Genomic DNA, 20,130 nt, shown 5'->3' on the forward strand with positions numbered 1-20,130 from the left:
GAGATCGCGCCACTGCACTCCAGCCTGGGCGACAGAGCGAGACTCCGTCTCACAATAAACACACACATAAATAAATAAGAAAATGACTCACCCTCCACATTTTTGAAAAGCTCTCTCTGGGGTGTGAAAGAATATTGTTGGCCGGGCGCGGTGGCTCAAGCCTGTAATCCCAGCACTTTGGGAGGCCGAGACGGGCGGATCATGAGGTCAGGAGATCGAGACCATCCTGGCTAACACGGTGAAACCCCGTCTCTACTAAAAAAAAAATACAAAAAATTAGCCAGGCGAGGTGGCGGCGCCTGTAGTCCCAGCTACTCGGGAGGCTGAGGCAGGAGAATGGCGTGAACCCGGGAGGCGGAGCTTGCAGTGAGCTGAGACCCCGCCACTGCCCTCCAGCCTAGGCGACAGAGCGAGACCCCGTCTCGTCAAAAAAAAAAAAAAAAAAGAATATTGTTTCGGCTAGATCTCTAACTGGATCCAAAGCTGAAAATTCAGTCACAGCTTGAGCAACGACAATATCAGACCTTGTACAATTCTTCGTGCTGCCGTCACCAAGCTGCCCAGCTTTACCTGGGCTGCTTTTCTTTCTCAGAGACGGAATCTCGCTCTGTCACCCAGGCTGGAGTGCAGTGGTGCAGTCCCAGTTCACTGCAGCCTTAAACTCCTAGCCTCAAGCCATTCTTCCGCCTCGGCCTCCCAAGTAGCTGGGACTACAAGAACATGCTACCATGCCAGGCTCGTTTTGTGTTTTCTTTCTTTCAGATAGAGTTTCACTCTTGTCACCCAGGCTAGAGTATAATGGTGCAATCTCAGCTCACTGCAACCTCCACCTCCTGGGTGCAAGCGATTCTCCTGCCTCGGCCTCTGGAGTAGCTGCGATTACAGGCGTGTGCTAGTGCACCCGGCTAATTTTTATATTTTTAGTAGAGGTGGGGATTTTGGAATGTTGGCCAGGCTAGTCTCGAACTCCTGACCTCAGGTGATCCACCTGCCTCAGCCTCCTAAAGTACTGGGATGACAGGCGTGAGCCACTGCACCTAACCGAACTAATTTTTTTGTTGTTTTTGTTTTGTTTTGTTTTGTTTTTTGAGACGAAGTCTTGCTCTGTCACCCAGGCTGGAGTGCAATGGCGCAATCTCGGCTCACTGCAACTTCCGCCTCCCGGGTTCAAGCGATTCTCCTGCCTCAGCCTCCCGAGTAGCAGGGACTACAGGCGCACGTCACCACACCCGGCTAATTTTTGTGTTTTTATTAGAGACGGGGTTCCACCATGTTGGCCACGCCGGTGGCCAGGATGGTCTCGATCTCTTGACCTCGTGATTCACCTGCCTCAGCCTCCCAAACTGCTGGGATCGTGGGCGTGAACCACTGCACCCGGCCCTAATTTTTGTATTCTTAGTAGAGATAGGATTTCACCATATAGGCCAGGCTGGTCTCGAACTCGTGACCTTGTGATCTGCCCGCCTCGGCCTCCCAAAGTGCTGGGATTACAGGTGGGAGCCACCGCGCCCGGCCCCTCTGAAACGATTCTGTCAGGCTATTAATCTTTTCTCCCACTTCACAGATACTCTGCAAGCAAAATCCTCCACCCATGCCTGGCAGGTGTCCTCCTTACCTCCATAATTTCCGTAAAGAAAGAAAGAGAAGAGACACCATCAGAAGTATGGCCAGGCTGGAAACTAACATAAATTTGGACAGCTTCGGTTTGGGAGGCGTGCGAGGCTCTGGGCACGAATCTGAAACGAAACGAAAAGGCTGCTGTGCGTTTTCAACATGATGGTACATCTCATCCCCAACCACCCCCCTTTTTTGTTGTTTTTTTTTTCTTCGTTGTTATTTGTTGTTTGGGTTTTGTTTTTTGTAAATTTTAGTGTCAGCAAATCTTTTACTTACTTTATTTATTTATTTTTTTTTTGAGACAGAATCTCACTCTGTCGCCCAGGCTGGAGTGCAGGGGCGCGATCTCAGCTCACTGCAAGCTCCACCTCCCGGATTCAAGCGATTCTCCTGCCTCAGCCTCCCGAGTAGCTGGGATTACAGGCACCCACCACCACGCCCGGCTAATTTTTTGTATTTTTTAGTAGAGACGGGGTTTCTCCGTGTTGGCCAGGCTGGTCTCAAACTCCAGACCTCAGGTGATCAACCTCAAGCCTGCCTCGGCCTCCCACAGTGCTGGGATCACAGGCTTGAACCCCTGGGCCCAGCCCCGTCTGGTATTTTTAATACAGTGATTCTCCTGCCTCAGCCTTCTGAGTAGCTGGGATTACAGGCGTCCGCCACCACACCGGGCTAATTTTTGTATTTTTAGTAGAGACAGGCCTTAATTTTTCTTTTTTTAATGAATGTTAGTGTCAACAAATTTTGATTCCTATGGAATATATCCTGGAAAGAGATACTGTGTCTCTGGACAAGAACACATCCCACAGCCATTCCCAGGAAGTAAGGGCAGGTTCCACATGTAGCCTGTGGAGGCTTGTGGTTGCTGGGGGTCTTTACAGCATATGAGAGCTTGCTTTTGGCTGTTGGTGGCTGTACGCCTGAAATTATGCCCGCTGAAAAGATACATTGAAAGCTGGGCACGGTGGCTCACGCCTTTAATCCCAGCACTTTGGGAGGCCGAGGCGGGCGGATCACAAGGTCAGGAGTTTGAGACCAGCCTGGCCAATACGGGGAAACCCGACTCTACTAAAAATACACAAATTAGCCATGCTTGGTGGTGCCTGCCTGTCATCCCAGCTACTCAGGAGGCTGAGGCAGGGAATGGCGTGAACCCGGGAGGCGGAGCTTGCAGTGAGCTGAGATCCGGCCACTGCGCTCCAGCCTGGGCGACAGACTGAGACTCTGTCTCAAAATAAAAAAAAATAAATAAAAAAAAAAAGAAGGAAAACTGGCCCGAGTGAAAGCAGGCAGGGAGCAAAGCAAGGAGCGGAATTGCTTGTTGCTTTCAGATGGAGCCCTGGAGGATGAGAGAAGACTGAGCTTGCTCAGACACATGCTCTGCTCACGTAACACACATTACCCCGAGTCTCGCCTCTCTGCCAGCACGTCACCTCTGACCAGTCGCTCGGGTACGTGTCCGACCCATACGCATCCTCCATGGCCTTCACTCGGGCCCGGAAAGCATAGCACTTCTCGGCATCCAAGTCTTCTATGGTGACATTGCAGGTATTTGCCTGTTTGGACTGGAGAAACACACACACACACACACACACACACACACACAATGATTAGTGATGTAACCTGTGAGTGTGGAGTTTTCTTTCCGGTGGGTTCATGCTCTCGCTGACTTCAAGAATGAAGCTGCAAGGCCGGGCACGGTGGCTCACGCTTGTCATCCCAGCACTTCGGGAGGCCGAGGTGGGCGGATCAGCTGAGGTCGCCAGTTCAAGACCAGCCTGACCAACATGGAGAAACCCATCTCTACTAAAAATACAAAAATTAGCCGGGTGTGGTGGTGGATGCCTGTAATCCCAACTACTTGGGAGGCTGAGGCACCAGAATGGCTTGAACCCGGAAGGCAGAGGTTGCAGTGAGCCGAGCTCGTGCCACTGCACTCCAGCCTGGGCGACAAGAGCGAAACTCCGTCTCAAAAAAAAAAAGAATGGAGCCGTAGACCTTCTCGGTGAGGGTTACAGCTCTTAAAGGTGGCACGGACCCGAACAGTGGGCAGCAGCAAGATTTATTGTGAAGAGCGACAATTTATCGTGAAGACTGAAAATTTATCGTGAAGACCGAAAATTTATCGTGAAGACCAAAAGAACAAATCTTCCACAGTGTGGAAGGGGACCCAGATGGGTTGCTGCTGCTGGCTGGGGCGGCCAGTTTTTAATTCCCTTATTTGTCCCCGCCCATGTCCTGCTGATTGGTCCATTTTACAAACCTCTAGCTAGCTGCAGAGTGCCGATTGGTGCGTTTTTATGGTGCGCTGATTGGTCCATTTTACAAACCTCTAGCTAGCTGCAGAGTGCCGATTGGTGCGTTTTTATGGCGCGCTGATTGGTCCATTTTACAAACCTCTAGCTAGCTGCAGAGTGCTGATTGGTGCATTTTTACAGAGCACTGATTGGCGCATTTTACAAACCTCTAACTAGCTGCAGAGCACTGATTGGTGCATTTTTATGGAGCACTGATTCGTGCATTTTACAAACCTCTAGCTAGCCACAGAGTGCTGATTGGTCCCTTTTTATGGAGCACTGATTGGCGCATTTTACAAACCTCTAGCTAGCCGCAGAGCACCGATTGGTGCATTTTTACAGAGCAGTGATTGGTGCATTTTACAAACCTCTAGCTAGCCACAGAATGCTGATTGGTGTATTTTTATGGAGCACCGATTGGTGTATTTTACAAACCTCTAGCTAGTCACAGAGTGTGTATATGTGTATATATATAAGCTGTGTATATAAGGTGTGTACATATATGTGTGTATATATAAGGCATGTATATACGTGTGTATATATGTGTATATAAGCTGTGTATATAAGGTGTGTATATATGTGCGTATATATGTGTATATATAAGCTGTGTATATTAGGTGTGTACATATATGTGTGTATATATGTGTGTGTATATAAGCTGTGTATATAAGGTGTGTATATATGTGTATATATAAGCTGTGTATCTATATGTGTATATATGTGTGTATATATAAGCTGTGTATATAAAGTGTGTATATACATGTGTATATATATGTATATAAGCTGTTTATATATGTGTGTATATATGGTGTATATAAGGTGTGTATATACATGGGTATAAATATGTGTATATAAGCTGTGTATATAAAGTGTGTATATATATGTGTGTTATGTGTCTATATAAGCTGTGTATATACATGTGTGTATATATGTGTATATAAGCTGTGTATATAAGGTGTGTATATATGTGTGTATATATGTGTATATATAAGGTGTGTATATTAGGTGGGTACATATATGTGTGTATATATGTGTGTGTATATAAGGTGTGTATATATGTGTATATATAAGCTGTGTATCTATATGTGTATATATGTGTGTATATATAAGCTGCATATATAAAGTGTGTATATACGTGTGTGTGTATATATGTATATAAGCTGTTTATATATGTGTGTATATATGGTGTATGTAAGGTGTGTATATACATGGGTATAAATATGTGTATATAAGCTGTGTATATAAAGTGTGTATATATATGTGTGTTATGTGTCTATATAAGCTGTGTATGCCCATATGTGTGTATATGTGTATGTATATAAGCTATGTATATATGTGTGTGTGTATATATATGTGTGTGTACATATATGTGTGTGTGTATACACACATATATGTAGATATACAGTCATGCATTGCTTAACGATGGGACATGTTCTGAGAGATACTTTGTGAGGTGACTTCTCCATTGTGAGAATATTGTAGAGTTTATTGAGACACACCTCACTGGTCTAGCCCATTGCACACCTAGGCTGTATAGCAAATTGTTCCTGGGCTACGCACCTGTACAGCACGTTATTGTACTGAATAGTGCAGGCAAACCTAACGCAAGTATTTGTGTATCTAAACATATCTAAACATAGAAAAGCTACAGGAAAAATAGGGTATAGAAGAAACTAATTGGGACACCTGCATAGGACAGCCGTGTGATAATCACAGGGGACTACCGTGATACGTGCTGTCTGCTGATGACAAAAAGGTCCTTAGGCACCACATGACTCTGTGTGCGTCTGTGTGTCTGTGTGTCTGTGTGTCTGTGTGTGTGTCTGCATCTGTGTCTGTGTGTGCGTGTCTGTGTGTGCCTGTTTCTGTGTGTGTCTGTGTGTGTGCCTGTGTGTGTCTGTCTTTGTGTGCATGTCTCTGTGTGTGTGCCTGTGTCTTTGTGTGCATGTCTGTGTGTGTGTCTGTGTGTGTGCGTGTCTGTGTTTCTGTGTGTGTCTATGTGTGTGCGTGTCTGTGTTTCTGTGCGTGTCTGTGTGTGTGCCTGTGTCTGTCTTTGTGTGCGTGTCTGTGTGTCTGTGTGTGTGCGTGTCTGTGTATCTGTGTGTGTGTCTGTGTGCCTGTGTTTGTGTGTCTGTGTGTGTGTGTGTGTGTCTGTGTATGTCTGTGTGTGTGTGTAGAGAGACAGATATGTAGAGATAGAGGTAGGACTAGAGGTAGATAAATGATAGATAAAAAGATAAAACAGAGAGATGATAGACTTGATAGATGATACATAGATAGATGATAGACAGATGATAGAGAGATAAATAGATGACAGATAGATAGATAGATAGATAGATAGATAGATAGATAGATAATACATAGACAGAAGATAGAGAGAAGTAGACAGATAGATGATACATAAATAGATACAGATAGATGATAGATAGATATATAGATACATACGTAGATAGATAAATACATGGATAGGATAGTAGATGGTAGACTAGAGAGAGATAATAGGTAGGTAGATAGAGATGATAGATGAGCTAGATAGAGATAGGGATGATATACATAGATGATTGATGGTACATAGATAAAAGAGAGTTGGTACATAAAATAGATATGGATAGAGCAATAGAGAGATAGAACAAAGAGAGTTAATTGATAAAATAGATGATAGATTGAAAGAGAGAGACAAAATAAAATGATACAGATAGATAGATAGATGATAGATTGAAAGAGAAAGACAGATAAAATAGAATGAGATAGATAGCAGATTGAAAGAGCTAGAGAGAGATAAAATAGAATGATATAGATAGATAGATAGATAGATAGATAGATAGATAGATAGATAGATAATAGATTGAAAGATAGAGATAGAGGTAAAATAGAATTATTAGATAGATAGATAGATAGATAGATAGATAGATAGATAGATAGAGATAGAGACAGAAAAAATAGAATGAGATAGGTAGATAGATAGATAGATACATACATACATACATACACAGATGATAGATTGAAAGAGATAGAGAGAGATATAATAGAATGATATGGATAGATAGATAAATTGAAAGAGAGAATGATATAGATAGAGATAGACAGATAGATATAGATAGATCATAGATAGATAGATAGATAGATAGATAGATAGATAGATAGATAATAGTTTGAAAGACAGAGAGAGAGATAAAATAGAACAATATAGATGATAGATTGAAAGACAGAGATAGAGGTAAAATAGAATGAGATAGATAGATAGATTGATTGAAAGAGATAGAGACAGATAAAATAGAATTAGATAGATAGATAATAGGTTGAAAGACAGAAAGAATGATATAGAGATGGATAGATAGATAGATGGATAGATAGATAGATAGATAGATAGATAGATAGATAGATAGATAGACAGACAGACAGACAGACATATTATTGGTTCTCTTTCTCCGGAGACCCCTCAGAGACACAGAGAGAAATGCGAGCTGGACTAGAGCTCTCTCAGGAAGAAACAGCAGAGTGGAATTCAGGCAGGTGTAGACAAAGGGGACCCGGGAGTCTGATTGAACAGCAAATCCCACAGCCCACACCTGGGGGACGCCCAGCCACCATCGCCCTGAGACACGGCTGCCCGGCTCACCTGCCACTCCGTGTCGAAGGGGCTCCGGTACTGAACCTCATAGAGGAGACCCCTGTAGGACAGGTCAGAACACGTCACCGTCACCGCGTCCTGATGCCACGAAAAGCTCACCTGCTTCGGGGAACTGGGCTTCACTGAGAAGAAGAAATAACAGAAGCTTCATGTTACAGACAGTGACATCCCTCCTCTCTGAGATGACTGTGACAGGCTTACTTCATCCCCTTTCTCTAGCGTGTACCCCTCCCTTCCCTTAATACCTTATGGGGCTTGGGGTTCACCCGTCTTCATTACTTTTATAGGAGAAGCTTCCACCAGAGCTCCGAGAACCTGTTAGGTTTGCAAAGGACCTAAAATTCTGTGGAAAATGTCCTGTGTGTCTCTTACAGGCTAAATTATGTCCCCCACAAAAATACATGTTAAAATCCCAACTCCCCAGAAACTCAGAATGGGACTGTATTTAAAAATAGGATCCTTTGGGAGGCCGAGGCGGGCGGATCACCTGAGGTCAGGAGTTCGAGACCAGATTGACCCACACGGAGAAACCCTGTCTCTGCTAAAAATACAAAACTAGCCGAGCATGGTGGTGCACGCCTGTAATTCCAGCTACTCGGGAGGCTGAGGCAGGAGAATCGCTTTAACCCCGGAGGCAGAGGTTGCAGTGAGCCGAGATCATGCTATTGCACCCAGTCTGGGGCACAAGAGCGAAATTCTATCAAAAAAAAAAAAAAATCGATCTGGCTGGACACAGTGGCTCACGCCTGTAATCTCAGCAGTTTGGGAGGCCAAGGCAGGTGGATCACAAGGTCAGCAGTTCGAGACCAGCCTGGCCAATAGGGTGAAACCCAGTCTCTACTTAAAAAATACAAAAATTAGCCGGGCATGGTGGCACACGCCTGTAGTCCCAGCTACTCGGTAGGCTGAGGCAGAAGAATTGCTTGAACCCGGGAGGTGGAGGTTGCATTGAGCTGAGATCGTGCCACTGCACTCCAACCTGGCGACAGAGCGAGGCTCCATCTCAGAACAAAGTAGGGGGGAGGGGATCCTTATAGGTGCATTTAGTTAGTTAAGATGAGGTCATACCGGAGAAGGAAGCATTCTAAATGCAACCATAGATGTCCTTCTCAGAGACAGAGGAGACACAGACACAGAGGAGGAGGCCACGTGGAGACGGAGGCAGAGACTGGAGTGATGCGGCCACAAGCCCAGGGATGCCGGGAGCCCCCAGGAGCTGGGAGAGGCAGGAAGGACCCTCCCCTAGAGCTTTCAGAAGGGACTGGATACAACTGTCATGCATTGAATATTGATCCCTAAAATACATGTTCTCCATAACTTCTGAATGAGACCTTATTTGGAAACAGGGTCTTTGCAGATGTAATTAGTTAAGAATCTTGACATGAGATCATCCTGGAGCAGGGTGAGCTCTAAATGCAATGACAGGTGTCCTTGTAAGAGACAAAAGAGGAGACACAGACACAGAGGAGGAGGCCACGTGGAGACAGAGGCAGAGACTGGAATGATGTGGCCACAAGCCCAGGGACACCTGGAGTCCCCAGGAGCTGGGAGAGGCAGGAAGGAGCCTCCCCTAGAGCTTTCAGAAGGGACTGGATACAACTGTCATGCATTGAACGTTGATCCCTAAAATACATGTTTGTGTCCTGTTCTCCATAATCTGTGAATGGGACTTTATTTGGAAATAGGGTCTTTGCAGATGTAATTAGTTAAAGATCTTGAGATGAGATCACCCTGGATTAGCTGAGCTCTAAATGGAATGACAGGTGTCCTTGTAAGAGACAGAAGAGGAGACACAGACACAGAGAAGGCCACGTGGAGATGGAGGCAGAGACTGGAGCGATGTGGCCACAAGCCCAGGGATGCCTGGAGCCCCCAGGAGCTGGGAGAGGCAGGAAGGATCCTCCCCTAGAGCCTCCGGAGGGAATGGGGCTCTCAGTCACGTCCAGGTCACTGGGAGAGAATAAGTTTCTGTTGTTTTAAACCTCCCGTTTGTGGTGACCTATTATAGCCCAGGAAACGCACCCAGTATCTACGAGTAATTTCGCGAATAAAGAGTTCGCCGTTCTCACGGGATTCTGAAACAGATCCATTTCCCCTACCTCTGAAAAATAAAAAAGGAAAAAAGAGCCACAGCCTTACAGAATTCTAGGATAAAGAAGAAACATTTTGGAAAGAGGGTTTCCTTACAGCCAGTTCTCAACGCACATAAGGAAACCTGCCAGGTGCAGTGGCTCGTGCCTGTCATCCCAGAAATTTGGGAGGCCAAGGCAGGAGGATCTACTGAGCCCAGAAGTTTGAGATCAGCCTGGGCAATATGGTGAGACCCCAGGTCTACAAAACATGAGAACGTTTGCCAGGCATGGTGGCGTGTATCTGTGGTCTGAGCTACTCTGGAGGCTGAGGCGGGAGGATCGCTTGAGCCCAGGAGGTGGAGGCTGCAGTGAGCTGTGATTGCATCACTGCACTCCAGCCTGGGCCACAGAGCAAGACCCTCCCTCTCAAAAAAAAAAAAAAAAAAAGATAAAACATCCGGTGAGTGGGATGATGGTGAGAGAGTATTTCCTGCTCCCTCTGTGTGTGTGTGTGTGTCTGTGTGTCTGTGTGTGTGGGTCTGTGTGTCTGTGTGTGTGTGTCTGTGTGTCTCTGTGTGTGTGTGTGTCTGTGTCTGTGTGTGTGTGTGTCTCTGTGTGTGTGTCTGTGTGTGTGTGTCTGTGTGTGTGTGTCTGTGTGTCTGTGTGTGTGTGTGTCTGTGTGTGTGTCTGTGTGTATGTGTGTGTCTGTGTGTGTGTCTGTGTGTGTGTCTGTGTGTGTGTCTGTGTGTGTGTGTGTGTGTGTGTGTGTGTAGGCAGGGCACCAGAGGGCAGCATCTCTAATTAATTCCCTTATTTTATTTATTTATTTATTTGAGATGAAGTTTCCCTCTTGTTGCCCAGGCTGGGGTGCACTGGTGCGATCTCAGCTCACCGCAACCTCCCCCTCCCGGGTTCAAGCAATTCTCCTGCCTCAGCCTCCTGAGTAGCTGGGATGACAGGTGCCCGCCACCACGCCCAGCTCATTTTGTATTTTTAGTAGAGACGGGACTTTTCCATGTTGGTCGGGCTGGTCTCGAACTCTCCACCTCAGGTGATCCTCCTGCCTCGGCCTCCCAAAGTGCTGGGATGAAAGGCGTGAGCCACCGCGCCCGGCCTTATTTATTTTTCAATAATGAATTTATAAATCGCCCAGGCTGGAGTGCAGTGGCGTGATCTCAGCTCACTGCAGCCTCTGTCTCCGGGGTTCAAGCAATTGCCCTGCCTCGGCCTCCCGGATAGCTGGGATTACAGGCGTGCGCCACCACGCCCGGCTAATTTTGTTTATTTTTTATTTTTAATAGAGACAGGGTTTCACCATGTTGGTGAGGCTGGTCTCGAACTCCAGACCTCAAGTGATCCACCCGCCTTGGCCTCCCATAGTGCTGGTATTACAGGCATGAGCCACCGCGCCCAAGCTTTAATTCATTCCCTTAAATCACAGTCATCTGGTCTCCCCACTGGAGGCAGGTTCATCCCCGACCAGTGTGTATGTAAGAGGGAACTTTCTAGAAGGCCGGTTTCTCCTCACTTGGAGTCAAGAACTGGGCACTGGGCTCCAGTGGCCAATGGTCCATGAGGTTGCTTTTCAGAATTTACTGAAACTAACTGAAGGTGACGAGCTGAAAGAGTACTGAAAAGTGTGCTGGGCTTGCTTTTCAGTAGTTACGGTAATCATTGATCCCGCGACTGGCATGAGCTTGCTTTTAAGTATTTATGGTAATAAGCTGAGGGAAGTAGTAAAAAGCGTGGTGAGCTTGCTTTTCAATAGCTACAGTAATCACTAATCCAGTGACTTGTCTGAGCTCGCTTGTCAGTACTTATGGTAATCAGCTGAAGGAAGTACTAAAAAGCAGGCTGGCCGTGCTTTTCAATCGTTACGGTAATCATTGATCCAGCGACTATCATGAGATTGCTTTTCAGTACTTAGGGTAATCAGCTGAAGGAAGTACTGAAAAGCGTGGTAAGCTTGCTTTTCAATGGCTACAGTAATCATCGATCCGGCGATTTTCATGAGCTTTTCAGTACTTACGGTAATCAGCTGAAGGAAGTACTGAAACGTATGCTGAGCTTGCTTTTCAGTAGTTACGGTAATCATTGATCCAGCCACTATCATGAGATGGCTTTTCAGTACTTAGGGTAATCAGCTGAAGGAAGTACTGAAAAGTGGGCTGAGCTGGCTTTTCAATTGTTACGGTAATCATGGATCCCGCGTGAACTTGTGACTGGCATGAACTTGCCTTTTATTACTTATGGTAATAAGCTGAAGGGCGTACTGAAAAGCGTGGTGAGTTTGCTTTTCAATAGCTACGGTAATCATGGATCCGGCGATTTGCGTGAGTTTAAAGTACTGAAAAGGGTGCTGAGCTTGCTTTTCAATTGTTACGGTAATCATTGATCCCGCCACTGGCAGGAACTTGCTTTTCATTACTTACGGTAATAAACTGAAGGGCGTACTGAAAAGCGTGGTGACCTCGGTTTTCAGTAGCTACGGTAATCATGAATCCGGCGATTTGCACGAGCTTTTCAGTACTTACGGTAATAAGCTGAAGGAAGTACTGAAAAGCATGGTGAGCTCGCTTTTCAATAGCTACGGTAATCTGAATCCGGCGATTTGCATGAGCTTTTCAGTCCTTGGGGTAATAAGCTGAAGGAAGTACTGAAAAGCATGGTGAGCTCGGTTTTCAGTAGCTACGGTAATCATGAATCCGGCGATTTGCACGAGCTTTTCAGTACTTACGGTAATAAGCTGAAGGAAGTACTGAAAAGTGTGCTGAGCTCGCTTTTCAAGAGTTAACGGTAATCACGGATCCGGCGATTGGCAGGAGCTTGGTTTTCAGTCCTTGGGGTAATAAGGTGAAGGAAGTACCGAGAAGCATGGTGAGCTGGCTTTACAATACTTACGGTAATAAAAGATCCAGCGACTGGCGGTGAAAACGGGGTGCGTCCCGTTCCTGATGGAGAAATAGAGAATTTCGTCTTGCTGCTCTGCGTCTAGGAGGCACCCCGAGGTGTGACCTTCCTGGAGAATGTAGACGGTGCACTGGTCATAGGCCTCATCTGGATTGAATCTGTGGTTTAAAATGACCGTTTAGCAACCGTGCTTTATTTATTCATTTATTTATTTAGAGATGGGGTCCTGCTCTTGCCACCCAGGCTGGAGTGCAATGGTGCAATCTCAATTCACTGCAACCTCCGCCTCCTGGGTTCAAGCAATTCTCCTGTCTCAGCCTCCTGAGTAGCTGGGATTACAGGCACCCGCTACCATGCCCAGGTAATTTTGGTAGTTTTACTGGAGACATGGTTTCACTGTGTTGGCCAGGCTGGTCTCGAACTCCTGACCTCAGGTGATCCACACACCTTGGCCTCCCAAAGTGCTGGGATTAGAGGTGTGAGCTACCATGCCCGGCTTCTTTTTTTTTTTTTTTTGAGACAGAGCCTCACCCTGTCGCCAGGCTGGAGTGCAGTGGTGCAATCTCAGCTCACTGCAACCCCTCCACCTCTCAGGTTCAAGAGATTCTCCTGTCTCAGCCTCCGGAGTAGCTGGGATTACAGGTGCCTGCCACTACGCCCGGCTAATTTTTGTGTTTTTAGTAGAGACAGGGTTTCACCATGTTGCCCAGGCTGATCTCGAACTCTTGACCTCAGGTGATCCACCTGCTTTGGCCTCCCAAAGTGCTGGGATTACAGATGTGAGCTAGCACGCTGACCTTTTTTTTTTTTTTTTTTCCCCCTTTTGGACGGTGTCTTGCTCTGTCCTTGAGGCTGGAGTGTAGCGGCGCGATCTCGGCTCACTGCAATCTCTGCCTCCCGGGTTCAAGCGATTCTCCTGCCTCAGCCTCCTGAGTAGCTGGGATTACAGGCGCCCACCACCAAGCCCAGCTAATTTTTGTGTTTTTAGTAGAGACGGGGTTTCGCCATGTTGACCAGGCTGGTCTCCAACTCCTGACCTCAGGTTCTCCTCCTGCCTCAGCCTCTCAAAATGCTGGGATTACAGGCGTGAGCCACGACGCCCAGCCTGGACATTTCTTAAAACAGCATTTAATAAATCTAATGGCCGTTCCTTCATGCTCCATTCTCACTGTGGCCTCCGGCCAGTTTCCCTCCTCACTAACTTCAATGACCCTTCTTTACAGCTAACTACAACAACACCTGTCCAAACAGAAAAACTTGCTCTCTCATAAATATTTAAACCCCTTGTGTCACCAGGTGCAGGTGCAGAGTTCGAGACCAGCCTGACCAACATGGAGAAACCCCGTCTCTACTAAAAATACAAAAATTAGCCGGGCGTGGTGGCAGGTGCCTGTAGTCCCGGCTACTTGGGAGGCGGAGGCAGGAGAATCGCTTGAACCTGGGGGTGGAGGTTGCAGTGAGCCGAGATCATGCCACTGCACTCCAGCCTGGACAACAAGAGAGAAACTGTCTCAAAAAACAAACAAACAAACAAAAAACCCTTGCATGGTTTCTGTAGTGTGTTGAATTGTGGCCGTCCATAAGCCATGCCCACGTCCCAACTCCCAGAAGCTTTGAATGGGATCTTAGCTGCAAATAGGGTTTTTGGAGACGTGATTAGATAAGCACACTGAAATAAAATCCTCCTGGATTAATGTGAGCCCTCAATCCAATTAGAATATTTTTATAAGAGGAGGCTGGACATGGTGGCTCACACCTGTAATCCCAGCACTTTGGGAGGCTGAGACAGGTGGATCATCTGAGGTCAGGAGTTCGAGACCAGCCCGGTCAACATGGTGAAACCCTGTCTCTACTAAAAATAAAAACACAAAAATTAGCCGGGCGTGGTGGCAGGTGTCTGTAGTCCCAGCTACTCAGAAGGCTGAGACAGGAGAATCACTTGAACCTGGGAGGTGGAGGTTGCAGTGAGCTAAGATCACGCCAATGCACTCCTCCTGGATTAATGTGAGCTCTCAATCCAATTAGAATATTTTTATGAGATAGCAAAGAAATGCAGTGAAAAATATTCTTCTAAGAGACAGAAGAGGAGACACAGACACAGAGGAGGAGGCCACGTGGAGACAGAGGCAGAGACTGGAGTGATGGGGCCACAAGCCCAGGGACGCCTGAAGTCCCCGGGAGCTGGAAGAGGCAGGAAGGATCCTCCCCTAGAGCCTCCAGAGGGAACTAGATACAGCTGTAGTGAATTAAACTATAGCCCCAGAAAGATCTGCCCGTGTCCTAACGCCCAGACCTGGAATAAGGCCTTATTCAGCAATAGGGTCTTTGCAGATGCTATTAAGTGAAGGAGTGTGAGAGGAGATCCTCCTGGATGAACGGGGGTCTTAAATGCAACGACAGGTGTCCTTCTAAGAGACAGAGGAGGAGACACAGACACAGAGGAGGAGGCCAGGTGGAGACGGAGGCAGAGACTGGAGTGATGCGGCCACAAGCCCAGGGACGCCTGGAGCCCCCAGGAGCTGGGAGAGGCAGGAAGGAGCCTCCCCTTGAGCCTCCGGAGGCAACAGGATACAGCTGTAGTGGATTGATCTGTGTCCCTCAGAAAGATCTATCTGTGTCCTAATGCCCAGACCTGGAATACGGCCTTATTCAGCACTAGGCTCTTTGAGGATGCGATTAAGTAAAGGATCTAGAGATGAGATCATCCTGGATGAGGCTGGGTCCTAAATCCAATGACAGGTGTCCCTCTGAGACATAGAAGAGGAGACACAGAGGTCTTTGCAGATGTAATTAAGGTCAGTCTGGAGATTACCTTGTCCTGATGCAGATGGCCCTTAAATGCAAAATGCCATCATAGGTGTCTTTCTAAGAGACAGAAGAGGAGACACAGACACAGAGGAGGAGGCCACGAGGAGACGGAGGCAGAGACTGGAGTGATGTGGCCACAAGCCCAGGGATGCCTGGAGCCCCCGGGAGCTGGGAGAGGCAGGAAGGATCCTCCCCTAGAGCCTCCAGAGGGAGACGCATATAGTTGAACTGGATTGAAGTGTGGCTCCCTCAAAAAGATCTGTCTATACCGTAATATCCAGAACTTGACAAAGAGTCCTTATTTTGAAATAGGGTACTTGCAGATCTAATTAGTTAAAGATCTGAAGATGAGATCATTCTGGATTAGGCTGGGCCCTGAATGCAATGACAGGTGTCCTTCTAAGAGACACAAGGGGAGACACAGACACAGAGGAGGAGGCCACGTGGAGACGGAGGCAGAGACTGGAGTGATGCGGCCACAAGCCCAGGGACGCCTGGAGCCCCCGGGAGCTGGGAGAGGCAGGAAGGATCCTCCCCTAGGGCCTGTGAAGGGAGGAGAGTTGTTGATCTTAACTGCTTAGCATATGGTAGTTTGTTATGGCACCTTAGGAGATCCCTGCTTTCAGGAGGGTCTTTGCGGTAAAAGAATGGCCGGGTACGGTGGCTCAGACCTGTCATCCCAGCACTTTGAGAGGCCGAGGCGGGCAGATCACGAGGTCAGGAGTTCAAGACCAGCCTGGCCAACATGAGGGAAACCCCGTCTCTAAGAATACAAACAAAGTAGCCGGGCGTGGGGGCAGGTGCCTGTAGTCCCAGCTACTCGGGAGGCTGAGGCAGGAGAATCGCTTGAACCCGGGAGGTGGAGGTTTCAGTGAGCCGAGATCGCGCCATTGCACTCCAGCCTGGGCGACAGAGCGAGACTCCGTCTCAAAAAAATAAAAGAATGTGCCAAGATCACATATCACTCTGGTTTTTCTGCACAGGGGAAAAAAATTGTCACCCAGAGAGAGACCAAGTGGTTTATTCCTCGTCAACAATGTCCGGGGAATTCTTGGCTCAGGAATTTTATTTCCTTTTTTTTTTTTTTTTTTTTTTTTGAGACGGAGTCTCCCTCTGTCACCAAGGCTGGAGTGCAGTAGCGTGATCTCGGCTCACCGCAACCTCTGCCTCCCGGGTTCAAGCGATTCTCCCCGTCTCAGCCTCGCAAGTTGCTGGGATGACAGGCACCTGCCACCACGCCCAGTTAATTTTCGTATTTTTCAGTAGAGATGGCATTTCCTCATATTGGCCAGGCTGGTCTTGAACTCCTGACCTCAGGTGATCCGCCCACCTCGGCCTCCCCGCGGTGAGTCTCACTTTCCGAGTGACTTCATTTTAAAATTTCCCTGTTCCATACACTTTCCCGTTTATCTGTTTTGCTATCAAACTGAAGAATGAACCACCCATGACTAAATGTATTGCAAAAACGCTTCCTCCAGCACTGACACGCACGCGTCTGGGTGTCCAACTAAGCCAAGGTAAAAATAAAAATATAGTCACATCAGGCAGACACAAGGTTGGAGGCAGCCCCGGGTAACGCTGTGACATGTTTCAGAGAGTGAATCTTTCCTTCCCCGGCTACCTAGCAGATAAGATTTCAAGTTTCACCCACAGCCCTGGGTGAACAAATCTCTTTCTTCATCACCCGTGAATAATCTAGGTGATTTTCAGGCCGGATGCCGTGACTCACGCGTGTCATCCCAGCACTTTGGGAGGCCGAGGCAGGCGGATCCCATGAGGTCAGGAGTTTGAAACCAGCCTGGCCAACACGACTAAAAATACGAAAATTAGCCGGGCGTGGTGGCAGGTGCCTGTCCTCCCAGCTGCTCGGGAGGCTGAGGCAGGAGGATCGGTTGAACCCGGGAAGTGGAGGTCGCAGTGAGCCGAGATCACGCCACGGCACTCCAGCCCGGGCGACAGAGCGAGACTCTGACTCAAAAACAAACAAACAAACAAAAAGAAGGTAGGTGATTTTGAGCCTGAGTCAGCCATCCCTTGGCAAGAAGGTTTGGGGCGATGAGCTTGCGGTTGTGGTGAGGGCTGAGGGTTTCACAGAACAAACATTCTGGCTTTTGCCGAGTGTGACGCTTCACACTTTCGTTCTCTGGCGTTCCCAATCGCTGACGGCTCAAAAGAGAGCTATTTTGACCCCTGAGCTGTGGGGTTTGCCTTCCAGGGTGGGGCCCACTTACTTGTAGTGGAAACTCAGGTTACTTCTGGGGTAGAGTCTGGCATTCCATGTCACCTGCACCGTTTCTAGATTAAAGTAGATGATCTGAATCTGTAGTCCTTCTCCTAGACACAGACAGATGCAGGAAATTCACTGTCAGGCAACTCTATTTTATTTTTTAATTTATTGTTGTTTTTGAGACGGAGTCTCTCTCTGTCACCCAGGCTGGAGTCCAGTGCTGCGATCTCGGCTCACTGCAACCTTCACGTCAGGGTTCAAGCGATTCTCCTGCCTCAGCTTCCTGAGTAGCTGGGATGACAGGTGCCCACCACCACCCCCGGCTAATTTTTTGCTTTTTTAGTGGAGATGGGGTTTCATCATATTCAACAGGATGATCTGCATCTCCTGACTTCATGATCCACCTGCCTCGGCCTCCCAAAGTGCTGGGATGACAGGCGTGAGCCACCGCGCCCGGCGAGGCAACTCTAAAAACAGCTGGAAACTTACAGCATGAAGCCAGCACTTTCGTCCTAAGAAGGAGATGCTGGTTTAAAAGGACAGAGATCTGGCCAGGCGTGGTGGCTCACCTCTGTCATCCCAGCACTTTGGGAGGCCGGGGCAGATGGATCATGAGGTCAGGAGATCGAGACCATCCTGGGCAACACGGAGAAACCTCATCTCTACTAAAAATACAAAACGTTAGCCGGGCGTGGTGGCGGGCACCTGTAATCCCAGCTACTCGGGAGGCTGAGGCAGGAGAATCACTTGAACCCAGGAGGTGGAGGTTGCAGTGAGCCGAGATTGTGCCACTGCACTCCAGCCTGGGCGACAGAGCGAGACTCCGTCTCAAAAAAAAATAAATAAATAAAAAATAAAAGAACAGAGGTCTGGCTGGGTGCGGTGGCTCATGCCTGTGATGCCAACACTTTGGAAGACTGGGGCAGGTGGATCACCTGAGGTCATGCGTTTAACAGCAGCCCTGGCCAACATGGTGAAACACCGTCTCTACTAAAACTACAAAAATTAGCCATGTGTGGTGGTGGGTGCCTGTAATCCCAGCTACTTGGGAGGCTGAGGCAGAAGAATCGCTTGAACCTGGGAGAAGGTTGCAGTGAGCCGAGATTGCGCCACTGCACTCCGGCCTGGGTGACAGAGCTAGATTCTGTCTCAAAACATAATAACAAATAAAAAGTCAAAGGACAGAGAAAACCAAGGTTTGTATGCATGGGTTACCCATTAATTCCTTGAGCAAGAGCTGCAGAATACATAAAGGCTGGTCCAGAAGAGACAATGCCACCTTACATATCCACAGAAGATGTGTCATTGGATACACGATTGAGGCTTCTATCTGTGCAAGCCACTAGTGGGTGGACCTTACCCTTTGCAAAAACCTCAGAGACAAGTCAACAAGGGTACAATTATAGTTGCCTTTTTTTTTTTTTCGAGACAGAGTCTCACTCTGTCACCCAGGCTGGAGTGCAGTGGTGCGATCTCAGCTCACTGCAACCTCCACCTCCCAGGTTCACACCATTCTCCTGCCTCAACCTGCTGAGTAGCTGGGACTACAGGTGCCCGCCACCACGCCTGGCTAGTTTTTTGTGTTTTTAGGAGAGACAGGGTTTCACTGTGTTAGCCAGGATGGTGTCGATCTCCTGACCTTGTGATCCACCTGCCTCAGCCTCCCAAATCTCAGCTGGGATTACAGGCATGAGCCACCGGGCCCGGCTGCTTTTGTTTGTTTTTGCAAAAGGTAATGTTTGCCCACTAATGCCATGCACAGATACGAGCATCAATCATGTATCCAGTGACACAGCCCCTGTGGATACCTAAGGTGACATGGGAAACTGTCCCCATCGATCCACCTGTCTTTCTCAAAACAACACACACACCAACTTCAGAAATGGACCGGGTGGGTGCGGTGGCTCACACCTGTAATCTTAACATTTTGGGAGGCCGAGGTGGGTGGATCACCTGAGGTCAGGAGTTCAAGACCAGCCTGGCCAACATGGTGAAACCCCATCTCTATTAAAAACACAAAAAATGAGCTGGGCGTGGTGGCGGGCGCCTGTAATCCCAGCTACCCAGGAGGCTGAGGCAGGAGAATGGCTTGAACCCAGGAGGCACAAGTTGTGGTGAACCAAGATCGTGTCACTGCACTCCAGCCTGGGCGACACAGCAAGACTCCATATCAAAATAAACTAAACTAAAATAAAATAACAGAAATGGACCAACTCTAAAGAAATATTTCTATCTTTGCTTGGAAGTTTGCTTAGACTTCAGTAGCTTTGACGTTTCAAGAGGTCTGGGTTTGTAATTCCGAGCATGGAGAATAGGAATATTTTAGAATTCAGCAAACATGCAATGGCATTTTGGATAATGGCAGCCAAGTCTCTCACTGTCAAAGAAGTGAGTTACAGGTTTGGAAAGACAGGCTACAGTGAACCTTGTCATGTTGGGTTTTAAGTGGAGGTATCTGGAGGATAGATAGAGATAGACAGATAGATAGATAGGTAGATAGATAGATAGATAGATAGATAGATAGATAGATAGATAGATACATAGATACATAGATACATAGATACATAG

At 47.5% G+C, this 20,130-nt stretch overlaps 1 protein-coding gene across 1 annotated transcript in view; it reads right to left on the reverse strand.

Moving 5' to 3' along the window:
* Positions 1-19,398, reverse strand: part of CRLF2 (cytokine receptor like factor 2) — a 28,257-nt gene extending 8,859 nt beyond the window's left edge. Inside the window, exons 1-6 of the mRNA XM_025373340.1 lie at positions 19,329-19,398; positions 17,567-17,669; positions 12,519-12,685; positions 7,534-7,667; positions 3,020-3,182; positions 1,616-1,736 (exon numbers count right to left, since the gene is read on the reverse strand). Of these exons, the coding sequence (XP_025229125.1) occupies positions 1,616-1,736; positions 3,020-3,182; positions 7,534-7,667; positions 12,519-12,685; positions 17,567-17,669; positions 19,329-19,398 (758 nt within the window). The remainder of the gene's footprint in view (positions 1-1,615; positions 1,737-3,019; positions 3,183-7,533; positions 7,668-12,518; positions 12,686-17,566; positions 17,670-19,328) is intronic.
* Positions 19,399-20,130: the final 732 nt, after the last annotated feature.

This window comes from Theropithecus gelada, chromosome X (assembly GCF_003255815.1).
Source record: "Theropithecus gelada isolate Dixy chromosome X, Tgel_1.0, whole genome shotgun sequence".
Taxonomy (NCBI): Eukaryota; Metazoa; Chordata; class Mammalia; order Primates; family Cercopithecidae; genus Theropithecus; species Theropithecus gelada.